The sequence below is a fragment of the Schistocerca americana genome, chromosome 7 (assembly GCF_021461395.2).
Source record: "Schistocerca americana isolate TAMUIC-IGC-003095 chromosome 7, iqSchAmer2.1, whole genome shotgun sequence".
NCBI classification, from domain to species: domain Eukaryota; kingdom Metazoa; phylum Arthropoda; class Insecta; order Orthoptera; family Acrididae; genus Schistocerca; species Schistocerca americana.
In genome coordinates this window covers 56,262,625-56,282,507 of record NC_060125.1, presented here as the reverse complement: position 1 = coordinate 56,282,507, position 19,883 = coordinate 56,262,625, and the positions used below count along the sequence as shown (strand labels likewise).

Sequence of the window (19,883 nt, the reverse complement as noted above, 5' to 3'; positions counted from 1 at the left end):
CCCACTACACTCACCTCTTGCTCCTTAGCGCTCATATATGCAGTTAGTCGGTACAACATATCACATATCTTTATGAAAGAAGGTCCACCTAACTTTCACAAACCAGTATATATGCTGATTGCAAAGATTGCTACTGATTACATGCTCCAAGTGCAGATCATATGACTGTCAGACAGTTGTGGACCTCCAGAATCAAACTGCTCCTGAAATAAAATGGTGCCATGAAAGATTTTGGTGATTACAGTGTTCTTAATTGCAGGACAGTCATAATTTGATTCTTAACATGCATAATTTTAATCAGACATTTGTAGGCACCACAGTGTCCTTTGTCATTGGCCGTAAAAGGACATATCTGCAGATTTTCCAATGTACCCAGACAACATTGTGAAAACCACCATCATTGTCCAGTTTGAGCTCTTTGAGTACCTGTACATGCCATATGGCTTGAAGAACATGACACAAACATGACAGTGATTCATTTCTGGTCTCATCTTCTGCCTCCCCCAATTATTACAAGCATTTAGATGATATTTTTATCCACACCAATAACCTCAAAGACCACTTGTTTGTTTTAAGGCAGGGCTTAGCCACCCTCTGAAAAGGAGGAGGAGAGGGGAGGGGTTAACCATTATTGAGGCTAAATCTCAAATTAAACATGAGCTCACATCCTTTTGAATACAGATGGCATTCACCCCACAGCAGTGTGTATACATATGGTCCAGAGCCTACCCCTACCAGAGGTAACAATTACTTGTGTTGTTTCCATGGAACACTAAACATTTACCCGTACAACTTACCACATGCGCAGCTGCTTCGCAGTCACAGCTGCAGACATGCATTCAGAGAAGAACCAATGTGTTAAAAAAAAAAGGTCGAATGGATGGCAACCATGAAAGAAACATACCAGACCTCAGAACAACTGCAAGTTAACGCTGTCACCGTAGCCCATCCCAACCCAAATACAGGACTCAACCTTACAACACACACTAGCAACGCCACAGTGGGCGGTGTACTGCAGTTAATCATCAATGACATATTGCAGTCACTTAGATTCCCCTCCAGGAAAGTCACATCTCCCCAGTCTAAGTAGTCTTCCTTAGATTCTGAGCTGCTCATGATCTATGCTGTGAGCAAACAGTTTCAAGGGACTTAAAGGGCTGACCATTATTTGGTTGTGGACACAGTCAAAAAAACTCACTTCAAGACATCAGCCTGTGCCATTTCTTCCACCTAGACCTCATCTTGCAGTACACCACTGATCTGCCGTGTTCAAAGACAGACAAGGTAACTGCAGGTTACCTCTTGCAGATCGGTGCAGATTCATTACAATATGATTATGAACAGAGATCAGTGACACTCCCACCAACAAATTCATGGCAGATCAGCCGGCCAATCTACAGATTGAGTGCTGAATCGTACCCAATACTGAGCTAACATTGCTGTTTGACATGCCCCAAGACAGAATATGCCTCATCCTGCCATTCCGTACATGACGGGAAGTGTTCAGCAGACTACACAACCTGAGCCACCCAGGAATTGCAATAAAACATGCCTAATCACAAATAAGTTTGTGTGGCATCGAGTTAAACAAGACTGCAGATGCTGAGCACAGGGCTGCTGAATCATTCAGCAAATCAGTATCAGCTGACCAGCCACAGCCCGAACACTTTGCGATGTCCAAATCATGTTTCAAACACATACTTATTGATATTGCAAGATTTTTCCTCGCTGGAAGGCTTCTGGAACCTACTTTTGGCTATCAGTAGAACGTTGAAGATGGGTTGAGGCAATATCCATCAGATCCACACTATTACTACACAATCGACAGCACACACATTTATAGAAATGTGGATCACCTATTTCACAGTTCCAGAACAGATCACCAGTATCGCCACCAGCACCAGCAGTCAAAGTCCACCTGTACATTATCACCCACAAATGCACATCTTACCACCCAAAAAACAACAGGTTGGTTGAGAGGCGGCTTAGTCCCACGAATGCAGCTTCGATATGCCACATTGTGTCCTGGTCAAAGCGCTGCCATAGGTGCTACTCGGCATTCAGTTGATGGGTAAAGATGACATCCATGTGTCACATGCTGGGCTCCTATATAGTGAAATTCTATCACTTGCTGCTGCAGTTTTTGCAGAGCCTACATTTGACGTGACACACACTAACCTGCTGGCATTAGTGGACATAGTTTGCACACAATTTTGAACTTGTATGTGCTACTCCTGTTACCCCCCCCTCTCTCTCTCTCTCTCCCCCTCATCCCCTCTCCCCCCCTCTCCCCCTTTCTCACCACCCTTTCTCTCCCCCCCTCTCCCCCCCTCTCCCCCCCTCTCCCCCCCTCTCCCCCCCTCTCCCCCCCTCTCCCCCCCTCTCCCCCCCTCTCCCCCCCTCTCCCCCCATCTCTCTCTCTCCCCCATCTCTCTCTCTCCCCCATCTCTCTCTCTCCCCCATCTCTCTCTCTCCCCCATCTCTCTCTCTCCCCCCCTCTCTCTCTCTCCCCCCCCTCTCTCTCTCTCCCCCCCTCTCTCTCCCTTACCCCCTCTCTCTCCCTTACCCCCTCTCTCTCCCTTACCCCCTCTCTCTCCCTCCCTTACCCCCTCTCTCTCCCTCCCTTACCCCCTCTCTCTCCCTCCCTTACCCCCTCTCTCTCCCTCCCTTACCCCCTCTCTCTCCCTCCCTTACCCCCTCTCTCTCCCTCCCTTACCCCCTCTCTCTCCCTCCCTTACCCCCTCTCTCTCCCTCCCTTACCCCCTCTCTCTCCCTCCCTTACCCCCTCTCTCTCCCTCCCTTACCCCCCCTCTCTCTCTCCCTTACCCCCCCTCTCTCTCTCCCTTACCCCCCCTCTCTCTCTCCCTTACCCCCCCTCTCTCTCTCCCTTACCCCCCCTCTCTCTCTCCCTTACCCCCCCTCTCTCTCTCCCTTACCCCCCCTCTCTCTCTCCCTTACCCCCCCTCTCTCTCTCCCTTACCCCCCCCCTCTCTCTCTCCCTTACCCCCCCCCTCTCTCTCTCCCTTACCCCCCCCCTCTCTCTCTCCCTTACCCCCCCCTCTCTCTCTCCCTTACCCCCCCCTCTCTCTCTCCCTTACCCCCCCTCTCTCTCTCCCTTACCCCCCCCCTCTCTCTCTCCCTTACCCCCCCCCTCTCTCTCTCCCTTACCCCCCCCTCTCTCTCTCCCTTACCCCCCCCTCTCTCTCTCCCTTACCCCCCCCCTCTCTCTCTCCCTTACCCCCCCTCTCTCTCTCCCTTACCCCCCCTCTCTCTCTCCCTTACCCCCCCTCTCTCTCTCCCTTACCCCCCCTCTCTCTCTCCCTTACCCCCCTCTCTCTCTCCCTTACCCCCCTCTCTCTCTCCCTTACCCTCCCTCTCTCTCCCTTACCCCCCCTCTCTCTCTCCCTTACCCCCCCTCTCTCTCTCCCTTACCCCCCCCCTCTCTCTCCCTTACCCCCCCTCTCTCTCTCTCCCTTACCCCCCCCTCTCTCTCCCTTACCCCCTCTCTCTCTCCCTTACCCCCTCTCTCTCTCCCTTACCCCCTCTCTCCCTTACCTCCCCTCTCTCTCTCTTCCCTCCCCCCCTCTCTCTCTCTTCCCTGCCCCCCTCTCTCTCTCTTCCCTGCCCCCCTCTCTCTCTCTTCCCTCCCCCCTCTCTCTCTCTTCCCTCCCCCCCTCACTCTCTCTTCCCTCCCCCCCTCACTCTCTCTTCCCTCCCCCCCTCACTCTCTCTTCCCTCCCCCCCTCTCTCTCTCTTCCCTCCCCCCCTCTCTCTCTCTTCCCTCCCCCCCTCTCTCTCTCTTCCCTCCCCCCCTCTCTCTCTCTTCCCTCCCCCCTCTCTCTCTCTTTCCTCCCCCCTCCCTCTCTCTCTCTTCCCTCCCCCTCCCTCTCTCTCTCTTTCCCCCCCCCCCCTCTCTCTCTCTCTCTCTTCCCCCCCCTCTCTCTCTCTCTTCCCCCCCCCCTGTCTCTCTCTCTCTCTTCCCCCCTGTCTCTCTCTCTCTCTCTCTCTTCCCCCCTGTCTCTCTCTCTCTCTCTCTCTTCCCCCCCTCTCTCTCTCTCTCTCTCTTCCCCCCCTCTCTCTCTCTCTCTCCCCCCTCTCTCTCTCTCTCTCTCTCTTCCCCCCCCCCTCTCTCTCTCTCTCTCTCTCTCTTCCCCCCCCTCTCTCTCTCTCTTCCCCCCCCTCTCTCTCTCTCTCTCTTCCCCCCCCTCTCTCTCTCTCTCTTCCCCCCCTCTCTCTCTCTCTCTTCCCCCCCCTCTCTCTCTCTCTTCCCCCCTCTCTCTCTCTCTTCCCCCCCCTCTCTCTCTCTCTTCCCCCCCCCCTCTCTCTCTCTTCCCCCCCCCCTCTCTCTCTCTCTCTCTTCCCCCCCTCCCTTTCCCTCCCTCCCTTCCTCCTCCCCCCCTCCCTCCTGCCCCCTCCCTCCTCCACCCACACAAACATTTTATTTGCTAATGCATGGCACACCGACAATAGTGTGGCCATGACGCACAAACCTATGTGGGTTCCGCAAGATGTCCACACTATGGTTCTTACACACTTTGTACCACTTGATACCAACACAGGTTAACAGAGTACACCACCACCAACAGCCTCACCCCTGGTGCAAGCATCACCTACTCAGCTGCTCACAGAGCTGCCATCATCATTATCTGCACTGGACATCACCTCCAAATTGCATTACACAACATCAACATCTGGTGCCATATCATCTATATGCCATTTGCCAACATTGTCAAGGAATAGGCATGTGGAAGTAGACACTTAACATGTTGCAGTGCAAATCTAGGAAACAACTTTAATCATGGCTGACGTTTGCAGCAACCGTATACACAAATTTGAAAAATATGTAAAAATCAGCCAACCGGTTGCACAGCTTTTCTATATACCTTGACCAGGTTTCATCACCTCTAAGGGTGACTTCATCAGAAGGTAAGGTAATTACATGAAGAACATATTATCAAAGATGTACAGTGATTTGAGAGCTGAGTTGCTCAAGTGATACATTAAAATATAAAACATAATGTTCTTCAAAAGGTCAAACATTAAAATATAAGTAACACCAGTGTGGTGTGAGGAGACTGACAGCCACACCACACCACACCAGTGTTACTTATGTTTTAAAGTTTGACCTTTTGAAGAACATTGTTTTATATTTTAATGTATGACTTGAGCAACTCAGCTCTTAAATCACTGTACATCTTTGATGATATGTTCTTCATGTAATTCCCTTACCTTCTGATGAAGTCACCCTTAGAGGTGACGAAACCTGGTCAAGGTATATAGAAAAGCTGTGCAACCGGCTGGCTGATTTTTACATAGTTTTCAAATCTTGGAAACCTCTTCATGAAAGAATGCAAAAACACTGAATTGTGTTTTGTGAAATCATGTATCTGCAGATCATAATATGCATGAATTCTTAGATGATATGCATCAAAAAATACTATTGCAAAAAAGAAAATCAACTACATTATTGTATAACAGAAAGGCAACTGGACCTGGTAATATACCTCTGCAATACTATACAGTTTACAGGAAATAACTTACTCTACTTTGTAATCTTACCCTCCCACACATCACCATTAGATTTTCAGTCTCTTCATAATAATTAAATTCTTTTAACAAGCTTTGATATTACTAAGATTTACAAATAAACTTTTTTACTTATCTTAGTTTTTTCGTTGTTGGCTGCAGTTCATTAATCTAGGGGTAGATTCTTGAGGCTGAAATTTTTGACTTCATGGGTTCCAGATGACTTTATAACTGTTATGGAAACAAAACAGAAATTATGCAGTGGACTTACTTTTTTCATTATATCACATTCTTCTATATCACATGGTCTTTAAAATTTCCACTTCCATGAAACCAAAAAATTACACTGTTATTCTGGTACCACGCACTGCGGAATTTGAATCCCCGCCAGACATCATGGACGTTGAAGACCCCTAGAGGTCTCTGCACCATCGCACCGTAAGCCGTGGCGGCGCGCGCCTCCTGGCCCGCTTTTAGTGTGAGAGCACCACAATGGAACATGTGGTTCCAGCGGCCAATAGCGGCGCCCCCGATAGAGTACTTAAGCACCTGCCTCTCGCTGAGCCAGTCGGTCTAATCTCGTGTACATCTGTGGACACATCGCCCCGCATCAGACAGCTTACTTACTTTCTTGTTCTGTGTTCAAGTGGACGTGTTTGTTAGGTTTTCTTGTGACTCGTGTTCAATCTTGTTGTTGTTCATTCTGTCCTTCGTTGGTCATGTCCGTCCTCTTCTGTTGTGTTGTTGTCCGCAGGTCCCACCACGCTTTCCATCATTTCAACCCCACGACCATCCCAGTTGCAGTTACAACAGTTATTGCCAAAATTAAAAACGCATCTGATCCCATCAGAGGCATGCGTACTACTCCCTCATTCTGCGGTACTGACAATGTTACAAACAGTATATAAAACAAAAAGTTGACAAACTTTTTTGCTAAAAGAAGAATCTTCACCAAGTTACATCATTATTTTCTAAATGAATCCAGAAATTTAATAAATATTGTCAGGTTGTACAATTAATAATAGGAATTTTAAGTATGCCAGATATTTTGTAATTTCAAATGTTTGTAAAGGAGGAGTAATTTTAACTGTACATACAGAGTTAATACATATTGATTGTAATCAAGAAATTTCTTTTTATACATTTTAGCCTCAAATCTAATACATCTTATACAAAATCATATGAAATTCATTTAGTTAAACAGCTGAGATAATGTTCACCTATACAAGATTGGAAAATATTCAAGAAGGGCTGGCAGACAAATGTTCCTGACATCAGTCTGTTATAATTGACGTATGAAATGCATTGCTCTTGCATTATCACACTTTTTGAATGACTATCTCTTCTGCAAGAGTCAACATGGTTTCTTCAAAAATCTTGAGAAACTGAGCTTATTCTGTACATTCTTGAGTTTGTGTTGTAGATAATAGCACCTGTTGTGTCTAGACAAGACAGCCTAGACACAATGAGAGGAAGCCTAGAGGCACGCGCTAAGCTAAGCCGGATGGCGTGAGGTCTGAAACAGGATACGTAATGAATGCTATAAAGAAAAGTACGTAGCTTCTGGAATACTTAACTTTAATCCATCCTTTTTGGTACATCTGGAGATTGTGGCGATACAAGTGAGACTCTTTAGATACATGCAATGTTACTAATGGCGCCCTGCTAGGTTGTAGCCATTGACTTAGCTGATGGCTATTCTAACTCTCTGCTCTGCAAATGAGCGAGGCTTCGTCAGTGTAGTCGCTAGCTACGTCGTCCGTACAACTGGGGCGAGTGCTAGTCTGTATCTCGAGACCTGCCTTGTGGTGGCGCTCGGTCTGTGATCACACAGTGGCGACACGCGGGTCCGACATGTACTAATCGACTGCGGCCGATTTAAAACTACCACCTAGCAAGTGTGGTGTCTGGCGGTGACACCACAGCACCCACAATAAAACCTTATTCCTTGCCTTCAAAAAACATTTGAAACCATTCTGCAGTGAGGCTTAGTGAACAAAATAGAAACTTATGCAGTGTCAGTCTAGCATTGTGATTGTATTCACAACTTTGTAGTGGATAGAATTCAACACACCACTCTTAATTGGTCAGAATCACTGGATGTAAAATTAATTTTAAGTGTAACCCATGGTAGTGTTACAGGGCCATGTTGTTGTTGCAGTCTTCAGTCCAGAGACTGGTTTGATGCAGCTCTCCATGCTACTTTATCCTGTGCAAGTTTCTTCATATCCCAGTACCTGCTGCAACCTACATTCTTCTGAATATGTCTAGTGTATTCATCTCTTGGTCTCCCTGTACAATTTTTACCCTCTACGCTGCCCTCCAATACTAAATGGTGATCCCTTGATGCCTCAGAATATGCCCTACCACCTAATCCCTTCTTCTAGTCAAGTTGTGCCACAAATTTCTCTCCTCTCCAATTCTATTCAATACCTCCTCATTAGATGCTACAGAAGAATGCTGAAGATAAGGTGGGTAGATCTACCCACCTTATCTTCAGCATTCTTCTGTAGCACCACATTTCGAAAGCTTCTATTCTCTTCTTGTCTAAACTATTTATCATCCATGTTTCATTTCCATACATGGATACACTCCATAAAATACTTTCAGAAACGACTTCCTGACATTTAAATCTATACTCAGTGCTAACAAATTTCTCTTCGTCAGAAATAGCTTTTCTTGCCATTGCCACTCTACATTTTATAGCCTCTCTACATCAACCATCATCAGTTATTTTGCTCCCCAAATAGCAAAACTCGTTTACTACTTTAAACATTTCATTTCCTAATCTAATTCCTGCAGCATCACTGGATTTAATTCGACTACATTCCATTATCCTCATTTTGCTTTTGTTGATGTTCATCTTATATCCTCCTTTCAAGATACTGTCCATTCTGTTCAGCTGCTCTTCCAGGTCCTTTGCTGTCTCTGACAGAATTACAATGTCATCGGCGAACCTCAAAGTTTTTATTTCTTCTCCATGGATTTTAATTCCTACTCCGAATTTTTCTTTTGTTTCCTTTACAGCTTGCTCAATATACAGATTGAACAACATCAGTGATAGGCTACAGCCCTGTCTCACTCCCTTCCCAACCACTGCTTCACTTTCATGCCCCTCGACTCTTATAATTGCCATCTGGTTTCTGTACAAATTGTAAATAGCCTCTTGCTCCCTGTATTTTACCCCTGCCACCTTCAGAATTTGAAAGAGAGAAAGCTTTTGACAATGTTTACTGGAATACTCTGTCTACAAATGCTATAAATGTAGATTTGCCTTTCCTTAATCTATTTTCTAAGATAAGTATTAGGGTCAGTATTGCCTCACATGTTCCAACATTTCTATGGAATTGAAACTGATCTTCCCCAAGGTCGGCTTCTACCAGTTTTTCCATTCGTCTGTAAAGAATTTGTGTTAGTATTTTGCAGCCGTGCCTTATTAAACTGATAGTTTGGTAATTTTCACATCTGTCAACACCTGCTTTCTTTGGGATGGTATTTCACCTGTCTCATACATTTTGCTCACTAGATGGTAGAATTTTGTTAGGCCTGACTCTCCTAAGGTTGTCAGTAGTTCTAATGAAATGTTGTCTACTCCTGGGGCCTTGTTTTGACTTAGGTCTTTCAGTGCTCTGTCAAACTCTTTACGCAGTATCATATCTCCTATTTCATCTTTATCTACATTTTCTTCCATTTCCATAATAGTGTCCACAATATTGCCCTCAGGACCATATACTGCCTCAACCCTAAAGTCATCAGGCCTTTTTCCTGGTGTTTTGGCAGATATTTCAAATTTATTTTAAGCGACGCGTAAGAGGAGGTAGCCCAAACAGATGCTGTTCACCATGTGTTTGATCTGATGCACATTGACAATGAAGAACATCAGTTTGTTTTTCATGATGAATGAAATATTTCTTAAATCAGAATTTTGTGTGTCTGTTTATTGTACTAGTTCATATTAGACTAGTGTGATATTATTCTTGAATATATGTTTTAATAATTTTAATAAAAATTTTGTTTGAAATGTATGAGCTTGTATGTGTGCTTTTGGGGGCATGCTTGCACATTTATCTGTTGGATGATGTAGGAAGCTTCGTGAGACCGTTTGTAAATGATGGTGCTCACAGATGAAGCTGTTGTATGTAGGAAACTTGTGGTGTCAGAAAACTGTAACAAAATGTAGGAAGATATGTAAAGTATCCACGCAAGATGCAGAGAGTGGTACTTCAATCTCTCTGCAAATAAATGTAATGTGTAGTTCATAAATAGACAGAAAGACAATGCTGTTTGATTACCTAACTGGTAATTATAAGTGGTTACAACACTAAAATTCACACGAGGCATTTTCCTGCACATTATCACTGCACCTCCTCCATTGCTACTTGCAATGGTCATTAGTTGCAGCATGGGAGTACATGACCCATTTATCTCAAGGCTTCCTTCTTTCTTTTAAAACTATTCACATGTTTGGGTTTGTCACTTTGCTGAACAAAAGCAAGAACCCACTTGTCAGCAAATTTCAGTCTTGATACTGTATGTTTTCCACCACAGCTGATTTCTCCACCTGTTCGTGTCGTCTTGTTGGAATAGATATCAATAGAAATAGAAGTTTATTGTCTCATAACATACAATTTCAAGCCATTGACTTAAAGTACAGGAGACTCGTCAAAACATAAAAACAGGTTTACAATTTTCCTTATAACACCAGTAATATAATATACAGTACTGAATAATTACTTAATTAAGCAATTAATAATTTTTCTTCAAAAGCAACAAACTTTTATGATTAACAGTCCTAAATACTTGCTCTCTCCTGCTCAAATTTTCAGGTTGTCGTTTATGAATTCTTCTACTGAATAGTAACATTTCTGCACTAGTTTCTCATATAAGGATTTTTTCAGTGTTTCTAAATTTATGCTAAGCAGTTCTCTTCCTTTCACTTTGTTCTAAATTTTCGTACCCATGTAATGTGGAGTTTGAGCATAAAGTTTTAAATGCTGGGTGGGCAGCATAAAATTATCTTGATTTCTGGTGTTGTTATCAGGGTTACTGTGTACAAAGATAATCAGCTCATATATGTATAGTGAGGGAACACTTAGTATATAAAGTGTGTTCAGTGAAAAGGTACAAAATGTCATATTAACCAAACTGGTTGAAATTTGTGCATGGGACTTTGGGATACATAGTGAGACATCACTATGGACGTGACGGTAGTGTCATCACGTGCCCCTAAAAAATTCAAAGCTGTTCCCTCGGCAGGCAAGGTAATGCTTAACGTCTTTTTTGATATCCAGAGTCTAATATTCATCAGGTTCATTGAGAATGGAAAGAAAGATTAATGTTGACCTGTACTGTGAGGCACTCAATAGGTTACACTAGTCTATGAAGAGCAAACAGCCTTGGCTGCTCACAGAGGAAGTTATTCTGCTCTGTCATAATGCACGTACACGTTTCCAGGGTTACACATAATGTAATGGCTAGGATCAAGTGGGAGCAGCTTCAGCATCCTCCCTATAGATGGGACATGGCACACTGGGACTTCAAGGTCTGTGTTCCACTTAAAAAACCTCAGAGGGAGGAGCTTCAACTCGATGAAATGGCTCCACTGGCTCCTGTCATAGGTGTAGGAATTCTGAAAACAGGCAATCTTTTGGTTTGTGAAACAATGAAATAGTTCTGCTTGGGCCTCTTGTGATTAGTTTTGAACAGAGACTGCAATTACACCCACAGTGTTGCTTTTTTCCTTTTCCTTTGAAAATCCTTCATATAAGTCTAAGGGCCTAGAGCAAAAATTTTCAGCATTATATTACCTTTTTCACAATAAGAATAAAAGTATGATGAGAGAAGTGAAATATTACACACGAAAACAACGTTTGTAGAGCAGTTATTCCTTTTATTTGATTTTGAAAGCTAAAATCATAGAACCAGATACACTGCCAATGCTGTGAGTATATCTTTAAATAGAATATTGGGTTCCTCATTTTTAGTGCTGGATGCTTATTTTTGTATATACACTGATGGAAAATAGTGCCAACATTGAAAAATACTTAATGTAGAGTAATGAAATTTTGGAATACATCTGTCTAAGTTACATTTTTAGGTGATTAACATTGCAAGATACAGGTTAATGTAAGTCATTGCAAAAGTGAAATGCTGGTGGATTAATAACTGCTGTAAACACCAGAATGTTGAATGCAGATGTGCATGCATTGTGTTGTTCAAGTGCTGGATGTCAGTTTGTGGAATGGAGATCCATGGCTGTTGAACCTGGTCAATCAATACAGGGACAGTTAATGCTGTTTGTGGATGATGCTAGAGTTGCTATCTGGTGAGTCCTGTATGTGCTCAATTGGAGACATATCAGGTAATTGAGCAGGCCAGGGCAACATTTCGACATTGTGTAGAGCATGTTGGGTTACAACTGTAGAAGGGGGGTGAGCTTTATCCTGTTGGAAAACACCCCCTGGAATGCCGTTCAGGAATGGTAGCAAAGCAAGCCGAATCACCAGGCTGATACTCAAATTTGCCGTTAGGGTGCTTGGGATGACTAGAGTGCTCCTGCTGTCATGCAAAATTGCACCACAAACCATAATTCCAGATGTAGGTCCTGTGTGACTAGCATGCAGACAGGTTGGCTCCAGGCCCTCAATTGGCCTCCTCATAACAAACACAGGGCCATCACTGGCATCAAGGCAGAACCAGCTTTCATCAGAAAACATAACAGACCTCCACCCTGCCTTCCAATGAGCTCTTGCTTGACATCACTGAAGTCGTGAATGGCAGTAGTTTGGGGTCATTGGACTGCACACTACAGGGCATCTGGCTTGGAGCTGTCCTTGAAGTAACTGATTTGTAACAGTTCATTGTGTCTATTGTGTCACTGTGGTGTCAACTGCTGTTCAAATTTCAGCTGCAGATGGAGTACAGTACAGCAGAGCAATATGTCAAACACAATGGTCTTTCTTCCCAAGAGTGCCATGTGGCCATCCAGAGCCTGCTCTTCTTGCAACTGTACTTTCTCATGACCACTGCTGCTAGCATTCATGTACAGTGGCTACATTCCTACCAATTTTTTCTGCAATATCACAGAAGGAACTTCATTTCTCTATTTGTATTGCATGACCTTATTAAAACTCTGTAAGCTGTCGACAATGGCATCTTTAAAGGCATTACTGACTAAGATCAACCCACCACACACAATCTCAAAGATAACTATCACTCATGACTGTTACAGTGTATATTGAAAGCAAACCTGACTTACATTCTCATAGTGGCACTACTAGTGCCACTCTTAAGCAACTAGTGTGAAATCTTTCAGATGTAGAAACAGGCCTACCAATTTCCATTTGTCACACAACTTCTTGATGTTGTGATTTTTGCCACACAAATGGAAAGTAGTGCAGTGTAAATCATAAATAACTACATATAAATAAAACAGCACATAAGATTTCACATTTTATTGGATGTGTTGCATACCAGACTGTTAAAGCATGTTACACCATTTTATTTTGTCAAGTCTGTCTAGCACTGTCTACTGCACAACAGTTTAAATTACTTTATTGATTAAATAGTTGTAGGAAGATGTGACAATGTGCTAGTCTTTCACACAGAGGGAATAGGTAGTAGGTGTATGTTAATACAATCTTCATTCATTTTCCAGTTGCTCTGATGCATTCTTCCGCTGTGCGTATGGTGCATGTGTTGATGAGAATGCAGCTTGTGACGGTACCGTGCAGTGTGAAGGTGATGGCTCAGATGAAGCCCCTGAGCTCTGTGGGACATCTCCAGCTCCAAAGTGCACACTTCCACTGAAGCATGAAAATGGTGGCTACAAAGTGGTTGGCTGTGAATCTCAATCTTGTGGCCTGGGACCTGGAGCACAAGTACCTTTTGGCACACAGCTGGAGTTCTTCTGTGATGAAGGATATCACATAAGCGGACTCAGTGCGTCCTATTGCTTTGATAAGACCTTCACTCCGCCACCACCAGTTTGTGAGAAGAGTAAGAAATATTATATTTCCAGTACAGTATGTTACTGCATAAAATAATGTCACTTAGGTGATAGCCGGCCGGTGTGGCTGAGCGGTTCTAGGCGCTTCAGTCTGGAACTGCACGACCGCTATGGTCGCAGGTTCGAATCCTGCCTTGGGCATAGATGTATGTGATGTTCTTCAGTTAGTTAGTTTCAAGTAGTTCTAAGTTCTAGAGGACTGATGACCTCAGAAGTTAAGTCCCATAGTGCTCAGAGCCATTTGAACCATTTGAACTTAGGTGATAAATTAGTTTACCTAGGTTTTTAGTAATGTTAAATTATTATAAATTATGTGTTACTTTACTTAAGTCTAACACAAATTTTAATTACTGTTACAGCTCAGTGTCCTCCTCTGGTATATGATTCACTTGATATCAAGTGCTTCTCAAGCACTGGCCAGAAGATTCCATGTGATAAACCCATGTCTATTGGCAGCAAAGCACAACTTGCATGTAAAAAAAATTATGTTAAAACTGTGGAGTTCAGCTATCCTGCTCTCACGTGCACCAGTAATGGTACATGGGATAACCAACCATTCACTTGTGTTCCAGGTCAGAGTGCACTTCTCTTCATAACCACAACAGGAATAAATATAAAAATCAATGTGGGGATCAAACATGTAATATGTAGAAACAATACAAAAGTGATGAACTATACAGACACAATAATATTTCCAGATGATTGAGTAATTTCAGAAAGTATTAATATTTTATCATATTTTTTTCTCTGATTTCATTGATCTCAGGTGAACATGTGTGATTCTGTTGTGCTGTCATTTCCCTCCACTGATTTGTCACTTACTGAGTTGCAGCTTCACTCAACTCCTTTGTCCCCTGTGTTTCTTGTATATTAATATTCCTATTATTATTGTTCTTCCATTCATAGTAGTGTATTAAATTTCTTTCTACATTTCCAGACTACCTTGAAACATTCAGATATGTGCTTCTGGTGATCTGTGGTAGCCAGTAAATTGTGTATTTTTATCTTTGACAAAAAACAGTTCATTAAGATTTCATAGTAGTGTGCGTTGTTGTGGAGCTTGAATTTCTTCAGCCAGCTATGTACAGCATGCTTTCGCAGACTCATGTCATCTAATAACACTGCCTCCAGTGACCTTATCTAAGCTGCACTAGTCTACTAGTTACAAAGAAGAGTGAAACTAATGGTGATGTATCTCATATGAGGTCCCTGCACTCTGTGAACATTTCTAGCTTCCAAGTGGTCACTTCCACTGAAGCATGAAAATGGTGGCTACAAAGTTCTTGGTTGTCGATTTGAAGCTTGTAGTCTCATTCCAGGAGTACTTTCATTCCAGGGGTACAAGTACCTGTCAGCATGTAGTTGAAGTTATTCTGTTGTGAAAAGACAGTAGTGAGAATGTGGGACATATGGCCAGTACTAAACCTTTGCAGGCCAGGAGTCAATACAGTTCCAGCCAATCTCTGATTATATCAAAATGTCAGTTTCAAAAACAGCAAATGATGTTCCTGTTTTGTTCTGCCAGTGTCAGTCAATCATTGTTTTTGTCAGTGGTGTTCAGCCTGAAAGTTGTCAAATATCTGCTATCTCCACTCACCCAGTATTGCAAACACTTAGTCTAAATGGGTTCGTGAAGGGACATGGGAGTGATGAGAGGCAGGGGAATACTTATGCCTGCTTCATATGCTGGATTTTCTGTGGCTTGAGATAACACACCGCTAGCTACCTTCATTATAACACAACTGCTTTAAATTTTTAGAAATAAAAATTTTATGGGGATTCTTTCTTTCTCTTTATTTGTATTTGCCAGTTACTTTTGTTTATCAGTAAATGGATTATCCCCTACAATCTTAATTATATGTTCATCAGTCATGGTGGGAAAATGTAGTTTTTCTCAGAATCTAAAGAGCTGGAGTCTGCAAGTAATTTTCAGTATATAATGATTTATGATAAGAGTGTTAGAGCAAACAAAAATGTTTGTAGATGAAAACCAGGGTGGACGTGAAGGAAAATTAGAGAAGCGAGTACACAATGACAAATATGCAAGAGAGAAATTATGCCAGAGGTAAACTACAGAGAAGGATACAGTGAAAGGATTAAAAGTCAATAGCAGACCTGAGAAGAGAGGAGGATGCTGAAAATCTCTGAAGAAGAGTAGGAGAGAAGAAAGGAAAGAAGGCAGAGGTTTTGAGGGGAAAAAGAATTCCCAATCCATATAGAGGGACTATATCACATGAAAGGGAACCTTTCCCCCCCTCCTCTGGCAAAGGGTATTTTAGCATTATGGGGTGAGGTGGAGGAAGTTTCCAGAACAGAAGTATCACCAAATCATCTAATTTTCTGAACTTGTTTCCTGGAGAAATATCATTGCTAACTCTTTTGTCCATACCAGAATTGAAAGGAGGATGAAAGCCAGAAGCATGTGAGGGAGGGAAAGAGGAGAGAGTAATGTAGGACAGGCTACAGTTGTTTAGAGCTTGATCTTGATGATCTTTACGTTTGCAAAATCAGGGCCTTTTGTATACATAATATGAAAGTATAAACTGTTTGTTAAATTGTTTGTTTATGGACAGTGCACCAACTGAACTCATAATACTTACTGTTTTCATAATCAGTCTTTGGATGACCAGCCCTTTTTCATTTAGTTAAGTGATGTATAATTCTTTTCATAATCTTTCGGATTGTAATAAAACTGATCACTAGTACTGGAAGAGATAATGTGTTGAACTAAAGTAAACAATGCTGGTCTCACAGTTGTTGTTATCAGAAGGACAACAAGTATTAATGTAATGATATCAATAAAACTTGTTTGAATTAATATGGTTATGCTTTAAAATAATTTCTACAATGTAAACTAAAAGCATTTACATTATGACAGTCTCAACATTATTGCTCTGGATGTTTCCATGCTGGTCATTTATTGAATTTTATCATTAATTGAAAGTTGTAGTCAGGAAGTTAATATTCAATTTGTATGAAATTCCATTTCTAATAACAGATACCAAAAGTTCATGCCCCCCCCCCCCCCCCTTTCCTTCCTCCTCCGCCGAAATCCATTGGTTCTTGTGCTGTTTCCAGCTGCTCTATTTAAAAGGCTTTTGTTTTATAAATTTATTAGCCTTTAGCTTAAAATACACCACTTCTATGCACATTTAGTCCCTAGGCAGGTCGTTAGGTATTCATGATAACTATCTCAATATAAATGAGCTAATTTTCCTGATACTCATGTCAGATGTGCAAAACAGTTCTGAGTCATCCATATGGAAATAAATCTCAAAATGTAACAACAGTACTGAGATAGTTATAAAGTGGTCATTCAGGCAGTTTTAAATCTTAAAAAATAAGTTATGTATAGATTTGTGTTATTATACCAGTTTAGTATTTTGTAAATGAGAATCTACTGGGCATTACTCAGGGCACACATTCCATAAAATAAAATTAGTATGTACATATTAACATTTAGAGTGTTTTTTTTTTTTTTTTTTTTTTTTTTTTTTTTTTTTTTTTTTTTTTTTTTTTTTTTTTTACTGTAAATAATGTAAATATTGCTTGAAGTTGGCAGTGAACTTCTGACATTACTGTAAGAATAATATACATATATATCTATTATACAGAAATGAGTGTTTGCTCGTCAGCTGTATCTATCATTTGTAAAGGAGTAAAAACTTAACAGAAAAATTCAAATAAAAACTGCAAATGCTGCAGATTTGTATATTGATTATTAAACATGTATGTAAATTAGCTTTCTTTAAAATAAATGCATTCATGTTAACTACCAGGCCCCCTTAAAGGAAATTCCAGGTTGGAATAGCAATAAAAAGGATAGATTGCTGCTTACTATGAAGATAACACATTGAGTTTCAGACAGGCGACATGAAAAGACTATTTCACACTTAGCTTATGGCCAAAGCCATCTTCAGAAAACACATTTACACACAGAAGAAGAAGAAGAAGAAGAAGAAGAAGAAGAAGAAGAAGAAGAAGCAGGAACAACTCGGGCACACATCTCTGCTTTAGCCAAAAGCTGAGTGTGAAACAGTCTTTTTGTTGTGCTAGTCTGGAACTCAGTGGATCATCTTCATCGTGAGTAGCAGTGTACCCATTCCATAATTGTTTGGACTCCCTTAAACATGTGCATAATTTATCTATCTATTTCTAAAAGCTTTATTATTTACCTGATAATTTATATTTTGTTAGAGGTACACCGATGATTATAAAATACAATCAGTTTTTAATTCTGCAAGTAAGAATAAACATTAAAAAAAATCATTGGAGATTTGGTAACCTCTTTGCTGTAGTTTGTGATGTTTAATGTTGGATATTACAGTGGTGATGGGATCAAAATTGTTATTCTGAAATGTTATTCATAAAGTAAAATGTTATTAATGCAGATGCCTTTCCACAACTGCACCTTCTACTCAACATTTGCAATGTTTTCATGAAGAGAAATGGTTCAAAATTCCTACAGTCCTAATTTATGTAGCACAAATGTTCAAGTGAAGGTAAGATAAAATACCTCCCTTGTACAGTCAGCAGAAAACTTGCTAAAGTATAAATAGTAATAAAAAATTCATTCCAGTCCAATGTGTAACATTCAATAACTCAAATATAAAGGTCAAATTGAGTGACTGACTGTGGCACCTTTGAAAGTGTGTGTATAATAAAATGGGTTTGTATGTACTTACAAAATTGCACTTTCAAAAGAGAAAGTCGAGATTATAGTGTACTGGTCCCACATTATTATTATTATTATTATTATTATTATTATTATTATTATTATTATTGCTTTATTGTGGGTAGTTATTATATTATTTTATGATTTGAGTAACTGAAAGGTGAGAAATGTGCTTAGTAAAAACTTAGTTAAGTGCCAAACTGAAGATTCAAAGGTCGGGATGGGGCATGTAATTGCCGGTCACTTACTCCAGTTATAGCACCACTGTTTGTTAATATTAAGAATTTGGAGTTCTGTTGCATTTCAGGGCCCAGATTTAACAGTAGGTTCACTTTTAACTGGCTAGGAAGTCAGCGCAAAAGTAGATGAAAAGCAAGAGTATATAGCCTCCTCGAGAACCATGCCTAATATAGCACTGTTGTGCTCAAATTTAACTTCCCAGTTAATGACAGCTTTACACTTCATTACTGGCTGGAATGGCTGTGCAGTTCTAAGTGCTACAGTCTGGAACCGAGCAACCACTATGGTCGCAGGTTCGAATCCTGCCTAGGGCATGGATGTGTGTGATGTCCTTTCGTTAGTTAGGTTTAATTAGTTCTAAGTTCTAGGTGACTGATGACCTCAGAAGTTAAGTCGCATAGTGCTCAGAGCCATTTGAACCACTTCATCCTACAGAAAAAAAACTTCAAAAATATTTCAGGATATAAATTACAACCATATGTATTCATACCACTGTCTTCTTAAAATATTAAAATTAACAATAAAAATAAATTTTGGGTGAATCGGGATGAATTCAATTACAATTTGAAAGGAATGTGTAATTTTGTTTTTACATGTCTGCTAGCTGTAGATCATTTGTATAAAATAGCTAACATTTAACAAAAAAAATTTCATTCCTCAGAAATAATCTTATACTGGCATGATTGTAAATGTGACTCCTCAGACAAACGAAGAGGGGAAATGGAAAATGACATAAGTGCAAAATCTGACATTTATCAGGAGAATGAGAAAGCAGTTTATCTGTTTACATAACTGATTTGGACTGAAAAGTTGAGAAGGTATTGAAATACCACAGAATTATGCCACTTGCCACATCACCACTAAAAATAATGAAACAAATTAGAAAATAAGTTCTTTCTTATGAGTGTTAAAAGTATTGTACCAGGAAACTGTTTCTAAGTGCCAATAGGAAATATTTTGTGAATGATTCTTGCAAAGAAGAAACCAGCAAACAGCCACATTTAATAATGCAGTTTATTTAAACAAATGGTGCCATTACAGGTATTGAACTGGCAGGTTAATCATTGGAGAGCTGTTCATGTTTGTATTATATTTGTTGTTGTTTACATTAGCTGTTGGTTGTTTTTTTCCCAACAGCTAATGAAAACAACAACAAATGTAATGTAACTTAAATGTGAACATCTGTCTGGGAATTAACTTGTTGGTTTGAATCTGGTAACAACACTGTTTGTGTAAATAAATAACATTATTAACAGTGGCCGGTTGCTATTTTCTTCTTTGCAAGACTCAAATTGTATTTTGCATGCAGTCACAGTCTCACAAACATCAATAGCAGGAACAAATTTTTGGTTCCAAGTGACATAAATACTGAGGCACTATGTTTTATTTGCGACAATATAAGTATGGGAATACAGCATTAGATTTTTAACTAGC

The 19,883-nt window shown here is 41.0% G+C and overlaps 1 protein-coding gene across 1 annotated transcript in view; it reads left to right on the top strand.

The window, feature by feature from the left end:
- The window catches only part of LOC124622170 (modular serine protease-like), a 276,996-nt gene that overhangs the window by 200,581 nt on the left and 56,532 nt on the right, over positions 1–19,883 (top strand). The window contains exons 6-7 of the mRNA XM_047147814.1: positions 13,184–13,524; positions 13,894–14,106. Coding sequence (XP_047003770.1) covers positions 13,184–13,524; positions 13,894–14,106 — 554 coding nt within the window. The remainder of the gene's footprint in view (positions 1–13,183; positions 13,525–13,893; positions 14,107–19,883) is intronic.